Genomic DNA, 16,102 nt, shown 5'->3' with positions numbered 1-16,102 from the left:
GTAATCAGGAATGATGCTGATATGCAGTACTTGCAGAATGATTTGAATAGGCTGGAATTGTGGGCATGGGTAAATGGCGTCAGATTAATGTCAGTAAATCTAAAGCTATTCACTTCGGCGTGATTAGATATCCAATGTTGAATTATATTGGTGAGATTATGCTAGAAGAAACTGATGAGGGTAGGGACCTTGAGTGTTAGTAGATAGGAAGTCCATGTGGCAAAGATTGCAAATCCAACTCAAAAGATAATTGATCTGATTGACCCCCTCCCCATTCAAAAAATTATTTGGCTCCCTCAAACTTTTTCCTCTTCCCAAAGATGAAGTGTGCCTTGAAAGGGGAGCACGTCAGTGACATTGAGAACATCCAACTTGGTGTGACCCAGACACAGAAGGAGGTTGTCATTCAGGACTTACATCGTGCCTTTAAACAAACATACGACAGATGTAAATGTTGTGTGGTGATGGAGGACGATTTTTTTAATCTGTGTAATTGACAATTCCAAATATAGTTCTTTGTTTTTATATAATAATTGCTGTCTCATTACTTCACAGGCACACTGTGTATGAAGCAAGCTAGTGGTCTGGGAAGGTGGCCTCTAAAACTTCCCTCTGTGAGCCATCTGTATAATAGTATGCATTGATGAAGTTGGAGAACTTAAAGGTCAAAGCTGTATAACTGAGAGGAGACCTCCACAGAGCCTTTAAAGGATTGCAGAGAACCAACCAGGGCTTCTGATCTAATGTCCAAATCCTAACCCTCTCATGGTGCACCCTGTTAGGTATCTACCCGGATACTGAACAAACTACGATCGGCTGGCAAATTAAGATTTAGCCAACCAAACTGTATTCTTACTGGCTTAAACTACAATATAAAATTATGGTACAACATGAAATTTCTTGCCAGCTGGGACATCACCCAGTTAAACAAGGCCCCCCCCCCCCCCATTGTTTTTGCAAAGGAAAAACAACGGGGAGCGAAAAGTCAACTACTGGAACAAATCCTGAAGCACACCCAAACTCAATATCACCAGAGTTAAAGATTGGTCCTATCAACATAAGAAGTCTGAATAGCAAAGAAATGGAGCTAGCTGAGGAACTAGATAAGTACCAAATCGACATAATAGGAGTGACTGAAACAAAAAAGACAAAAACTGGTGAGATCTTTCTGAGCAATAAATACAAAATGTTATATTCAGGCAATGATGACAATCAAGGAAAAGAAGGAGTAGTCATAATATTCAACACTAAATATGAGGCAAATCTTGAATGGCAAGCAATATCAAGTAGAGTGATGTGGCCAAATATCAGAATAGAGAATTAAACAATGAGACCTATTTGTGCCTATGGTCGCACAGAAGGTTCTGCTAAGGTAGAAGTGGAGTAACTTTTTGAAGCGGTAGAGAAAGGAACTGACATAGTGAAAAAGGAAAAGTTGGTCCTTGTTGGAGATCTAAATAGCAGAGTAGGAAATGATTGTGAGACATACAAAAATATTTTGTGAAAATTTGGAGAAAAGAGCAAAACTAATAATAATGGCAAATACCTGTTGGATTTCTACTCAAGACATGGATTGGTTATTACTAACACATTACTAATGCAAGGAATAAGAAAAGTCTCATTGAATACGTTATTATTGATAGTGATGTTCTCTCACTGGTGCAGGACACTAGAGTGGACAGAGGATTTGAAATTCGAAGTGATCACCATTTAGTCTTGAGTAGGATAAAATTGAATTTCATATTGAAAAGAAGAACATGTAAGAAAGTTTTAAAGCAAATAAATACTGAGCAGCTCTAAGATGTGAACTGTAGACTAAAATACATAAACATTATTCAAGAAAAAATGAAAGAGTTTGAGAACAGAAACATATATATATATATATATATATATATATATATATATATATCAGTTAGTGCTCATGGGTCTAACGCACTTTTCACCATTCTTTGCCATTTCTCTCTCTCTCCATTGCCAGGTTACTCAAAACATCCGAACTCTTTCCCCACCACTCCTTCACATCATCTATCCACTCTTGTCTTGGCCATCCTTTCCTGTTTATACCCTCCACAAAAGCTAGGGCTAACAATACTGAGATCCCAAATACTAGGATCCTGGCCATTTTTTTTTACACTACTCATTTAAGAAGTAATTGCTTATGATTTATTCACATACACAGAGGTTGTAAAATGGACAAATCATTAATATTATTGAAGATTAATATCACTGGTCGATTGGTAGAGCCTCTGCTACTAATGGCTCACGCAAAACAGTAAGCAAGTTTGAGCGTGGTTAGTAGTTGGAAGGGGTTCAATCGTTCGATGCGGTTGGCACACTCTCCCTCGATGAGTGTTTGGACTCCCTCGAGGGATTGTTATACATGATACAATTGTAATGGAAACTAAAAACATCATGAAACTCAGAGCTAGTTTACTAGACATTTTGTTGCACACAAAATAAAAAATTAATATTGCATGTTAGTGAATAAGATCAGAAATTGTTATATTTTAAAAATGTACAGGAGAATGATGAACATGAAATTATTACAACAAAAGAGGTCAGGGAGAAATTTTTATTGACTGATTACTTGAAGTGTGATAAAAGGAGAACACTGGGTCATATGACAGTTATGATGGAATTTCATTATCATTATTATTATTAACACAAGGGGTTCAAAGGAGATGGATGTGCAATATATGATCCTCTCAAGTAGGATCACCTAACCTCACCTCCATCTGGTGAACCCTGTGGAGAAGGAAGACTTAGGGTAAGTTTGGAGGTCCTACGGTAGCGGATGGCCAGTAACCAACCCAGCTGAATCTTTTTTTTTTACTCCAATGTCTCAAGAAAGAAGTAACTGGACTGACACTCTGGAAATGACTCTGACAGTTTAATGGATATGAGCAGGACAAGGAAAGGAAAGGGGAAAAAAAAAAAGAATATCTGGAATGTTGCTACTTGGAATGTCAGGAGTATAAATCACAAATATCAAGATCTAGACAAAACCTTAATAGAAAGAAATATCAAATTAGCAGTAATAACAGAAACAAACAAACAAAAAAAGGCTCAGATGAAATGGATAATTACATGTATATCTAATGTGGAATCAAAAAGGAAGAAACAGAAAAAGCAGGAGCAATGATTTTTATTCACAAATGAATTAAAAAAAATATTACACATTACAAATAAGCCATGACTTCCTAATTATTAACAGTGTCTATTCCCCAGAGGAAAGAAGATAGTAATGCCTTTTATTCAGATTTACAAAAAATAAAAGACAAAATAAACACAAATGAGCATCTATTAATAATGGGAGATTTTAATGCTAGAATAGGGAACATTCCACTAGGTACAAATATAGGAACAAATGGTAAAACAACATGCAATAAAATGGATACAGACTTGGGATTATTCTGCATTTACTTAAAAATTACTAGTACTTTTTTCAAGCATAAAGATTGCAATAAATTCACTTGGGAATCAAGAAACCTAAAAAGTATAATAGACTATATAACAGCTAATATGATACTAGACATCAGAGTATTTAGAAGCAGAAATAGAATCTGATCATTATCTCTTAAAAGGAAAATTAAGAATACCCCAAAAATGGTTTAAAATTAGCTAAATCAGTGTCAAAAGTGTCAAAATAAATCTCCAGCAATCTTTTAGAGTTCAATTCTTGGATGATAAAAGTATCAGCTACCTTTATTCGCAAAAAATAAGTAGAAAACTACAGGAAATAAAAGGAAATTATGATATAGAGATAGAACGGAATAATTTAAAAAGTAAGAGAATGCCTCTGAACAATAAAAGTAAATGGAAGAGGAGAAAGAGAATAAGAAACTGGTATGAAAACATTGAAGCAATAATATAATCAAAGATAAGAAAGAAGCACATAAACAATGGATAAACACAAAATGACTAGAAGCAAAAATTAATAATAAATACAAAAGAGCAATAGCAAAAAAATTTAAAAAAAAAGAATGGAAAAAATCAGGATAACTTCATAAAAAATTGGAAGGAGATCTTACAGTGAAAAGACCAAATACATACAAAATTCTTAGGAATATGAATAAGGAGGCAAAAGAAAAAGTGAAACTTGAGATACTCAAAGAAAAAAATGGCTGGACTTCTTCCAAAACTTATGGCAAGATAGAAATGAATTTAAAACTGACAAAATGCTTACTATTAACTATATAGTGGAAGAAATAACACTATAAGAAATCCAACAAACAATACATCAAAGCAAATCAGGAAAATACCCTGGAGAATATGGAATAATTACAGAACTTATAAAATATGCAGGCATCCTATTTATCAAATGACTTTTAAAATTATTTAACAATATCTGGCAGCAAGGAAAAATCCCAGAAAGGTGGGATAAGGCAATTATCATCCCAAAATAATAAAAAAAAAGGCAAAAAGTACAACTGTGAAAACTACAGAGAAAGTCTAAATATTGGTTATAAGTTATATGCACAAATATAACTTCAAAATTTAAATCATATATAGAAGATAATGGCTTTTGAAAAGGAAATGGAAAAGGAATGGAAAAAGCAAAATGGCTTTTGAAAAGGACGATCGTGTATTGACCCAGCTTTTACATTAAAATTCTTAATGGAAAAATATTATCAATACAACACAGAAACTCACATAGCATTTGTAGACTACTAGAAAGCCTTTGACAGAGTCTTAAGGAACAAACTGGACCATACTCAAAATCTAAACATTCCAAATCAGCTGCTTGCTGCAAAAATTAACATATATCAGAACAACCAAACAGCTGTAAGAATCAATGAAGAAAAGTTACAGAATGGAAATCAACAAACAGAGGGGTCTGTTAAGGATGCAGCATCACCACTGTTATTTAATATCTATATAGATGAACTGGTAAAGAAATAGAAGGAAAATATAAAACTGGCATTTAAACTGGATCATGGAACTATACTTAATACCCTTTTGTTTGCAGATAACCAATTAATCATAGCAAGAAGTGAAGATGAACTCCAAAAAAATCAATATATGCCTTAAACATAAGTGAAAGAAAATTTGGAATGCAAATATCAACAGACAAAACAAAAATCATGGCTTTTAAAGGACCATTTCCATTCAGAAGTAAAATTATGATCATAAATAAAATTTTAGAACATATGAACTGCTTCAAATACTTTGAATGTGCTGTATCATATACAAAAGAAGCTGACATTGACATCAAAATTTCAAATTTTCTAAAGATAACAGAAAAAAATAAATAAATAAAAAATAATAATCTGATAGCACCCAGGTGGAGGATATAGAAGTCAGGGACAACCAAGGAAAAGGTGGAAAGAGACTGGGACAAGCCATTGGGCTTAAATCACTTAAAGGATGATGATTATTAACATCAGACCTCCATGGGGTCTAAAGAATCATCATGGGAGACAAACATTGTTACACACAAAGCTCATCAAACTATGCTTTAAACTCATTCAATATATCTAGCATTCATCACAATGTCAGGAAAAGCACTCCACTGACTAACCACTCTCCATGCAAATAGGCTACTCTTTATGTCCCAGCCTACACTCTTCTTACACATGTATGTCCCCTTGTTCTACCTCCTTTTCATATTCTACAAAAAATTGTTTCCATATTAACCTGGTAGCAACCCATTACCAATTTAAATATCTTAATCATATTCTCTCTCTTCCTCCTATTGACAAGGTTTTACAAACTGCATTTTCTCAATTTGTCCTCATATCCCACATCCCAAAGCCAGTTACAACCTTAGTCTCTGGACCCTTTCCAACATAGCCTCATCACCATGAAAACCAGGTGACTAAATCTGTGCACAATAATCCATAAGACCTGATCAATGCCTTATACAATGGAACCAGAACCTCTTCATTTTTATAAGTTAAGATAATCTACATCATTGCCATAATCCAATATGATGTCTTCACAATTTCTGCAATGTGACCTCTGGTATGCCAAAAAATACATTTGTTGCACAGTGTCTTCAATAGCAGAATGCAGCTCGGCAGCAATGATGTTGTGTACATGCTGTATTATGCTGTCTTTCAGCACTGGCAAGTTATCAGGATGATCCTGATATACCCCATCTTTGAGAAATCCCCCAGAGTCGCAGGTGGCCACAGAATGGAAAATGCATGGCTGATCACCCAGGGTTTCGCATGTGGCAAAATCAGTCCTGACGAGCTGCATTCTGCTATTGAATGTGCAAAGATACAGTTTGTGGCATACCAAAGCTGAAATAATACTAAAACGTGTATCAATATAGCTGCTATTGCAGTATGCTAAATTGCTACTATTTTAGTAGGAACGGAATGCCAGTAATGCAGTACAGTACCATACTACTGCTAAAAAAGTTTAAATTGTTAAAAATTATAAACCTACTATAGCAAAACCTGCACTGCTCAAAATTGTGTTAATGCAAGGTACTGCTGTACACTGTTTTATAAAAGTTAACCCTTTCTACACTGGGAATAATGAAATGCTCTTTGCTAACTTATTTTTTTTATAATTAAAGTAAAAAAATCACATCCAACTATAGGTTAACCATAGTTGTGACAAAAATTGTTTTATTGAAAATCTTGCTCAGTACTTCAATGCAGTGCTGAACATTCTGTATTACCAACATAATTCTTCCATAATTTAGCAACTATATAATATTTTCAAAACAGGAGGATAGATAAATAGGGTTTCCAACTTTTGGGATGGCATGCAATGATATGGCCTACTGGCACCTTTATTAACAGAGACAAGATATTCAGATGAGATATTGTTTTATTCAACTTTTCCTGTTAGCAAAGGATGCACACTAAGTGTTTTACAAAAAAAAGTACTGTGCTCTCTCTCTACTTTTCTTCTCTTCAAATGAGAAGAGAATACCTTGTGAAATTTTTCTTAGGAAGGAAGGATGAGTGTTGGAAAGTGACTTCCTTTCAATCTTTTTTTTTTTTTTTTTTTTTTTTTTTTTTTTTTTTTTTTTGAGGTGTGTGTGTGGGACCACCAGATGATTTCAAATTTTACTCATTACTTAGCATATAGAAGATTTGTAAAAGACTCAGTTAATAAAAAAATATGTTTTTATCTATATTTACTTTATACAGTGTTCAATAATTTAGAACTTATGTGCAAGAGGTAAAAACAAAATTTTATGTACCACTTCAAGTCCTAACAAAAAACATTCATCAGAATTACTCATCAAGTCAACTGTTTGTGTTATTCTTATTGTATTCTATTAAACATTGAGGCTTTATTACTCACTGACTGGTCTAATGTCTCTCTTTCTTGGTGATTTTCATATAATTTTTATGACTTATGGTCAGCATGCATACTTTGCACTATTTTCAATATCTATGGGAAGACAATGTGACATATCAACTGGGAGATTTCTTCTGTTTCATAATAAATAAATGTATCTACATGGCCATAAAATTCAAACATGTCTAAAAGTTTTTCAAATGAGATTTATTAAATGTAAAAGCAAGCTCAAGTATAACTCAGCACGGACACAATCTGTAAACTGCTCAGGATTGTTAAAAATCTTTCAGAAATTTCTGTTACTGGTCTTATATCATTCTCTTGTGAATGGATCAATATTGCAAACAATTAAAAAAAAAAGTATTATGCATTTGCATTTGTGTACTAAAATGAATATGGTGTATTCATATAACTAAAATAAAATGGTATGTCAATAAAAAATAAAACAAAAAATTTGTATAGCTATTTAAGGTAATGAAAATTTTTAGATTTCACATTTAGAAAAAAAAACAAAATAAAAACTCCCCACTTATGAAGATGAAAATCTAGTAATTATGCTACTATGATAAATAGTTTTCAAATATAGTTACTGTGCTTACCTGTGCTGAAAGTTTCAAGGGATCAGCAGCATTGTATGATATGGGATTGAGACTAGATGTCAGAGCTCTGACATAAGCTCTTGCAACAGACAAGCGCAAACGATAGAGATCATGCTGAAAAGCTCTATGCATTGCTATAAAGAAATCAATATGTTACACAGTTATTGAGTCATCACTTTAGGAAAGTTTCAAATCTACTGAAGAAAAAAAAAAATCTGGTTTACCCAAGGCCAACATTAATTAAAAAAAAAATCATACCTTGATCATTTGGGTCATTGTGGGGGGGGGGGAATTAACTATGAAGACAGTTTTCAAGGAATTGGGATTACAAATAGGTCAACTAGGTTGGGTTGTTTTGGAATCACTGCTGAAACAACTCAATCCAGTGCATTCTATCTTGTATTCTTTTGGTGGTTTGCATGTTTTGTGGAATGAAAGCCTGAGTTTCTGGGAGAGAAAAGCTCTGGCACTTAAGTATGAAAATGGCTAACTGAGCTTGAACAGGCTTCATCTAGAACAAAGAGAGTCTAAATATATATATTTTTTTTTAAACCAAGGATTCTCTTTATTTAACTTAAGAGCATCACCATTAATTTGCAATTACGCCTATAGAAGATCTAAACAGGTGGGAAAGAGAAGACACGACAGATACAGAACTGTTAAAAGAAATTTCTAGGATAGAAATAAAGAGATTAGTTTTTATATTTGTTGCAAGAAGCAGGGAGAAAACGAAAAAATGAAAAATTAATTAGCAAGGGCAGGATGGAGCTAGTTTGAGATTACTAAAATGGAATGAAATTGGTGAGTAGTCGGGTGAGTTCACCAAAGCAACTAAGACTGAGATGAATGTGTTATTTGTCAACTAATTATGTTCTAAGGCTAGTTTGCATTTATGTAGGATGAAAACTGAGACTCCTGAAGTAAAAAAAAAAGCCTGCCACCTTCCCTCCTTGTAGGAGGGAAGCCCTTAGTTGTAAAGCCATTGCAAATGTTCCTATCATGTGACTACAAGAATTACTCAGATTTTCTTAATCAAGAGTGTCACTGTTACCGGCTGTGCTATCGAGGAACTGTGAACATAGTTGATTACTAGTAGTACTGTGAATGCATAATCAATGAATGAATTAAGGAGAGGTATGCTACTCTTTTAATGATAAAAATTGAATTTAAAAAAATAATTAACACCTGAATGTTTATTCAGGTATTAATTAAAATTTACAACTAATACAGTATTTTCCTAATGTAGCATCATCAAGACTAACACGGTGACATAACAAACAGACATCATAATGAAGTTTAGATATAATTACATAATGCTATCAACATGTAAGCTTAAAATACTGAGGGATATGACAGCTCTTGTGTGGACTGTTGGGCTCTCTGATATGAGCCTTCAGTAAGACTAAAATACTATTTCATTAATATGAAAATATATATCAGTTTCTGAATCTGTATTACTTCATTTTGGTTAGATCTATAACATTAAATCCATCCTGCAAAGTCTTTTACTAAGTTGAATTAACTTTTAAGTTAAGAAAGCAATAGCATATAAGGCAGTTATTAGGATAGCTTGAGCTATATAGCTCAAGCTATATATAGCTTCATAATACAGTGAACCCTGTATTATCTGAACTTTGATTAATTGAGGATGTTGCATAACTGAATTAAAAATTTCAGAACTCCCTAATTCTATGTTTCACCTCCAGAGGCATGATGCCACCAATATCAGGCATTTTGTTTGGTTATGTAGGCTGTTTAAGGGCAAATTGCTAATTGCATTCTTCACATATTTTTTCTCTATAAAAAATTACTTATTTTTAATTTCCATCCTCTTATTATAACTGTTCCAATTAAACTATACTGCAATAGGTTTTAAAGGCATGAAGACCAATGTGAAATATGTTCTATTCCATTTATTATTATTATTATTATTATTATTATTATTGCGTGACACCTCCAGGGAGTCAAAAGACTCATCGAGGGAGGGCATCTACTCCACAGCTGTCTGCACCAACTACAACAAACCACAACTACTGTCATCATCAACACCAATGCCATCTATCGCCAACCACCACTAGTATTTTCACAGACAATCACAAACATCCATGCCCAAGATGGAATTCAAACATAGTCTTTTGGCTGGAGAGCAGATATGCTAACTGCTAGGACAACCAGGCCGGCAGTTTATGTAAAAGGTAATAAAATTCTGTTTTTAGTATGGTAAAGTTTTGGTTTAAAAATAAAATTTGATCAAATTTTGTTTTTGAAAGATTTTACTTTCTATATAAATCATGCTATCCTAGATAGCCTTTGAAGGGTGGACATAATGTTATCACAAGGTAATGAGAGAAAATGTGCTTATGCTTCTTATCATACCAATAAAAGATGATACACTTATTTAGAATTCCAAAGAATACGTTTCAGCCAAGCGTTTTTTTTTCTGTGCGAGTCTGTGTTCTTTTTTGAGACTTTGATACAAATTTAACTCTCTCGACATTAAAAATATTAGACAATGTAAGCACATATGTATACCTATAGAAAGTATACAAAAGGAAACACATATATCTATGTAACAAACATCCATGGTATCATTAATGTCAATATAATTTTTGAAATCATTTTTTTGTACCAAAGAAATATAATTTCACAATTTTTTTGGGACTTTTCAACTGCATTTTTCTCCATTTACTTTTTAGATGTATCCTTTCAACTCTCAAAGCTATATGTTTCCTTTCACTTATTTACTAGGAGCATTTGCAACAATTATTTAGATGGAATGATTATATTCATGAATACATGAAAATATAAATTCATTTGCTCATACCATTATTTGTTGAATCTTCACACTTTTTTTCAGACACTGCATTGTATTATATTACCAAAGCAATGCTTTGGTAATATCAAAGCAATGCTTTGGTAATATCATACATCTCTGTTTTTCTACCTTTTTTTTTAACACCACTTTCACCACACTTTTATTAAAAAAGTGAGAGTGAAAAAAATCTTGTCCATTTCAGTGAGCATTTAATAATTAGACAGCTAGGTAAATTTTGCTGAGTGGTCAGATTACACATATAACAAACAAAAACTATGAAACTTTTTTTTTACTGACTGATAAGCAACAGAAATTAATTTATCAGGTTATGGGTGAGGTGTTAAGTATTCTGCAGTTTGCTTGTGAAGACATTTTTAGTATATGTTCATAGATAGCACAGTAGCTGTTACCTATATATGTGCTTGTTGCAGGTATTTATTTCTAATCATTTTCCTGGATTGTACTTTTTGTGTTCATAAAAATATAATTATTTATAAATATAAGTTCCATGTTTAGTCTCTAGAGCAGAATTTCTAGACTATGTAAAAAATGCAAATAAAATATAAAATTAATAAAAAAAAATCCACAGCCTACTAAGGTACTATAGGTTCACAACCTATAGTACATTTTTGTAGATGAAATGAAAGTTACATAAAAAATAAAAAAATAAAAATAAAAAATAAAAAAAGGGGCCACCAATGACTTATTTTTGCACTCTGGCAAAAAAAAAAATTCTAATTTCATAGTGCAAATTTGGTTTGCTTTTATGACACCAAATGCATGAAGATGGAAGCAGGAAGTGTTTTTTGTCCATTAATTACCTTTGTATGTGGTGTGTGAGTATATTGTTTTAATGTTGTAAGATAAGAATTTTAAGAAGCTAATATTTCATATTCCAAACAAAAGTACACTTTTTGGGGGGGATACACTCAGGCATCTTTTTTTTTTTTAATCATTTTGTTTTTCTGTATGTATTATATATTCTTATTAATTGAACCATTTGAGACGGACATTAAAAATAACAAAAAAAATAAAAAATAAAAAAATGCAGCAGCATGCTACTCATCCAAAAACAGAAATGAGTACAGTAGTGTTCATTTTTCTTTTAAAAGTGCAGAAAAGAGAAGAGATAATTTTGCTGTTTTAAGGATACTTGTGACATAAGACTGAATGATAAATGCATGTAAACACAAGAAAGATATTTAATTAACCAGATATTTCAGTCTGGAAATAGCAGACCATCCTCAGTGGTATTACAAGAACAGTTATAAAAAATACAAGCTAGAATATTAACAACAGATCGTTTAAAATAGAACAAGCCGCGTGATGTTATATCACTAAGTATGAAACGGAATATTTTGAAGTAGCGAGACATTATTAAAAAAAAAAATTAATGAGTAATCTTGATTAGACTTTCCCAGATTTTTGATATAGATATACAGTCATTACGATTCAGGTTGGGATGATGGAGCAAGGCCTCCAACGCTTTCCTTGAACAAATGTTCAAACCTATAATGGGATCTATGTAAGAGGCGAGTCCTGGACCAAAGGATGTTGTGGTCAGTTTCAATCCCGTGCTGAGCCAATCCAGACTTTTCAGGTTTGTTGTGAAGAATGGAGGATTGATGTTCTTGGATTCTTTTTTCAAGAGAACGTCCCGTCTGTCCAAAATAGGATAGATCACAGTTGCACGGAATTTGATAAACTCCAGGAAGAGATAAAGTTGAGTGTTTGTCTTTAGGAGAAGGAAAATGAGAAGACAATTTGTTAATAGGTGAATAAGTAGCTGCTAAATCATATTTCTTTAAAATTCTTGTGATAGGTTCTGAAATACCGGAGATATAAGGAATTGGCACTCGACGTATTGAAACTTTGTTATTTTGTGGAGGATTATAAGAATTGAGAAGATGTTGAGTATTTTTTTCAGAAAAGCCATTGAGTTTCATGTGTTGTTGGATAGTAAAAAGTTCTTTCTGTAGATAATCAAAGGTAGAACAATTAGTTTTTGCTCTTCTGATGAGCCATTTTATAATTCCTGTTTTTTGACATGGATGATGGGCTGATTCTTAAAGAATTAGCCCATCATCCATCATCATCATCCAGCCTATCACAAGAATTTTAAAGAAATATGATTTAACAGCTACTTATTCACCTATTAACAAATTGTCTTCTCATTTTCCTTCTCCTAAAGACAAACACAATTCTGTGCAACTGTGATCTATCCTATTTTGGACAGACTGGACGTTCTCTTGAAAAAAGAATCCACGAACTTCAATCCTCCATTCTTCACAACAAACCTGAAAAGTCTGGATTGGCTCAGCACTGGATTGAAACTGACCACAACATCCTTTGGTCCAGGACTCACCTCTTACATAGATCCTGTTATAGGTTTGAACGTTTGTTCAAGGAAAGCGTGGAGGCCTTGCTCCATCGTCCCAACCTGAATCGTAATGACTGTATATCTATATCAAAAATCTGGGAAAGTCTAATCAAGATTACTCATTAATTTTTTTTTTAATCATGTCTCTCTACTTCAAAATATTCCGTTTCATACTTAGTGATATAACATCACATGGCTTGTTCTATTTTAAACGATCTGTTGTTAATATTCTAGCTTGTATTTTTTATAACTATTCTTGTAATACCACTGAGGATGGTCTGCTATTTCCAGACTGAAATATCTGGTTAATTAAATATCTTTCTTGTGTTTACGTGCATTTATCATTCAGAAGAGATAATTATCAACATCATGGTGCTACTTTCTATTGAATAATATTCATTTCAAAATAACAATACTTATTATATTTTTTTTTAATGCCATTTTCATACTGCTTTGATGAATTATTACTATTTTCCTAATCAACATTAGAAAAACAGTAAAATGCATTTCAATTTGTTGCAATTAACTGCTAGAAAACTTTTAAAAGTAAATATAAGTTAATAACTGATGCTACCTTAAGGTCATAACTGGCACGTAATGAAACCTCCTTTGCTGTCATATATGTATGGAAACTACAAATGTGGAAAGATATAACAATGTTTACAGAATATCTAGTTATACCATGGGGGAGGCAGCTGGTTAAACATGCATTATCACTTATCTGACTTCGAAGAATGAAATTAAAATGAAAAGATCAGAAGACTGTAAAGTTCTAAAATTCTAAATTATTACAAATATGTCATGATATTAGTAAAGAATTTTTGTTTTCTAAGAGAAGAACTATATAAATTCAGAAACTACGTATTCATTCTGTGAAGTAATTTTTAATGATGATTATGAATAAATAGTAACAAAATTAATTTTAAACAAACAGCAAACTTTTAAAAACTTGAACATATGTCATTAGTTTTGGTCAAACAATAATTGTTTCATAGTTATCTTGAATAAAATTCTTTTGGAACAAGAAATGCACCTTCAGCTAAATGCAATTAGGCAAAATTAACAGATAAAACAATAATTCTTAGATTACTTTGTACTGGCAGATACAATATTTATGTGATATCACAACATATTTGTGAGAAATATTATATCTGCTTGTATTCTTATTTTGTTATAATATTGCATGTCCATTGCTATTCCCCCCCCCTTTTTTTTTTGATGATTAAGTATGAAAGCTTCTCTTATTTTGTCTTACGATCAGCAGCAAGTTATAAAGATAAAAGGACTAGAAATATACAAATATGCTGTATACAGTTTAGTCTGTCTAATTATCTGTATTTAAAATTATTATTGTTGTTGCTGCACATGCACCTCCATGGAGTTCTAAGACTCATTGTGGGAGACCCAAACTATTAACACGATATCTATTGTATCTCTCCTTAACACCATTAATAGAAAAAGCATTCACACAGGGAGCATTCCACAGACCATCATCATCATCATCATAGTCACTTGCCTCTGGGTCCTCTCCATCCCCAAGAAATCCAGGTGACCAGACCTGAGCACAGTAATCCAGATGTGGTCATATTAAATTAGAGCTATAAACGTGCATTTCTTGCTTTCATTAGCACTGTGTCAGAGATGCAGCTACAAAACAAAGTTAACAGTAAGCTAATAAGGTGTTCATCCTTGCTTTCGTCCATTATTAAGAATAGAGAACACACCTGAGATTACTACCCAGTTTGACTATGAGCACGTTCACAGGTGGATTGCAGTTTAAATTGTAATTGTGTTGAACTGTTATATGCTGAGAGCTTTACATGATATTTTACTCCAAAATACTGCAGCAGAGCAAAATTTATTTCTTGATGTTATACTTAAAATAATGACAAAATTCTCTGAAATTATTTTTTTTATTAAAACTAGTTTGATATAAAAAAATAATATAATCACATATTTATATATATTTATAAATATATAAAAGCTGAGCTCAAGAGACTGGATAATATCTCTTAAGTAGTGCTGCAGAAAAGATGAAGGTGGGGGTTCAACGAAAGAAACAGGAAAATATGAAAGAGAGTGAAAGCAAGAAAAGTACACCATTATATGGAAATATGGGCAAGCCCCATTATATGGAGTGTGTCTGTAATTATATAATCATGAGCACACTTAATGAGAGTGTGATGAAATCTTGTTCTATTAGGATGAGTATTAAAGATGTAAATGATACCATTAGAATTCCAAGAAGGAAAGTGAAAAGATATCAGTTATGGTTGTACGAATGATTAAAGAAAGAAGTAGAATGATAGAGGATATGGCAGTCACTGTAAAGAAGCAAAAGGAGGAAAGAGAAAGTGTAAAATTTTTTGTTGCTATAATGCTTTTTGTTGCCAGCCTGGTTGGCTGAGTGGTTAGCATATCTGCTCTCCAGCCATAAGGCTGTGGATTCGAATCCTGCTGTGGGCATGAACGTTTTTTATTGTCTGTGGAAATACTAGTGGTGGTGAACGGTAGATGGTGTTGGTGTAGATGCGGTTAGTTGTAGTTAGTGGATTGAGTGGTGGAGACAGAGAGTTGTAGAGTAGGTGCCCTCCCTCAATGAGTCTTTGGACTCCCTAGAGGTGTCACATAATAATAATAATAATAATATGATAAAAGTGAAATGGAGACTAAGTCAATGCATAAAAATGATATATGAATGATGGCTTGCAATTATAAGGACTTGGAGTTTAGAGAAAGGGTTGAAAGAAAAAAAAATGACGTACAGAATCAGGAAAATGGAGATATAAGAGTGAAAATAAGTGAAACCATGTGCAAATGTTATAGCAGTTAACTGAAATTATGAGTGAAGTAACTAAAGCACCCTTATAAAGATTCTTCTGGTGTCCTAGACAGGACTTGAACCCATTCTTTCCAGCCAGAGGAATACTAAATGAGTCTGAGAAAAAAAATATTAATCATTATTCAAACATTATTCCATGTAATTTCTCAAGTCCTAAACATGAATAGTCGGTTAATCAGAAGATTGAGATAATAACAGAT

General features: G+C 32.8%; 1 protein-coding gene across 1 annotated transcript in view; it reads right to left on the bottom strand.

Moving 5' to 3' along the window:
* Positions 1-16,102, bottom strand: part of BBS1 (Bardet-Biedl syndrome 1) — a 338,055-nt gene that overhangs the window by 35,864 nt on the left and 286,089 nt on the right. Inside the window, exon 13 of the mRNA XM_090399338.1 lies at positions 7,866-7,999. Within this exon, the coding sequence (XP_090255464.1) occupies positions 7,866-7,999 (134 nt within the window). The remainder of the gene's footprint in view (positions 1-7,865; positions 8,000-16,102) is intronic.

The sequence above is a fragment of the Typopeltis vanoorti genome, chromosome 10 (genome assembly GCF_054136105.1).
Source record: "Typopeltis vanoorti isolate ZY-2024b chromosome 10, IOZ_Tvanoo_1.0, whole genome shotgun sequence".
Lineage (NCBI taxonomy): Eukaryota > Metazoa > Arthropoda > Arachnida > Uropygi > Thelyphonidae > Typopeltis > Typopeltis vanoorti.
Note: the sequence above shows the minus strand (reverse complement) of the source record. Positions and strands in the feature narration are given on the sequence as shown.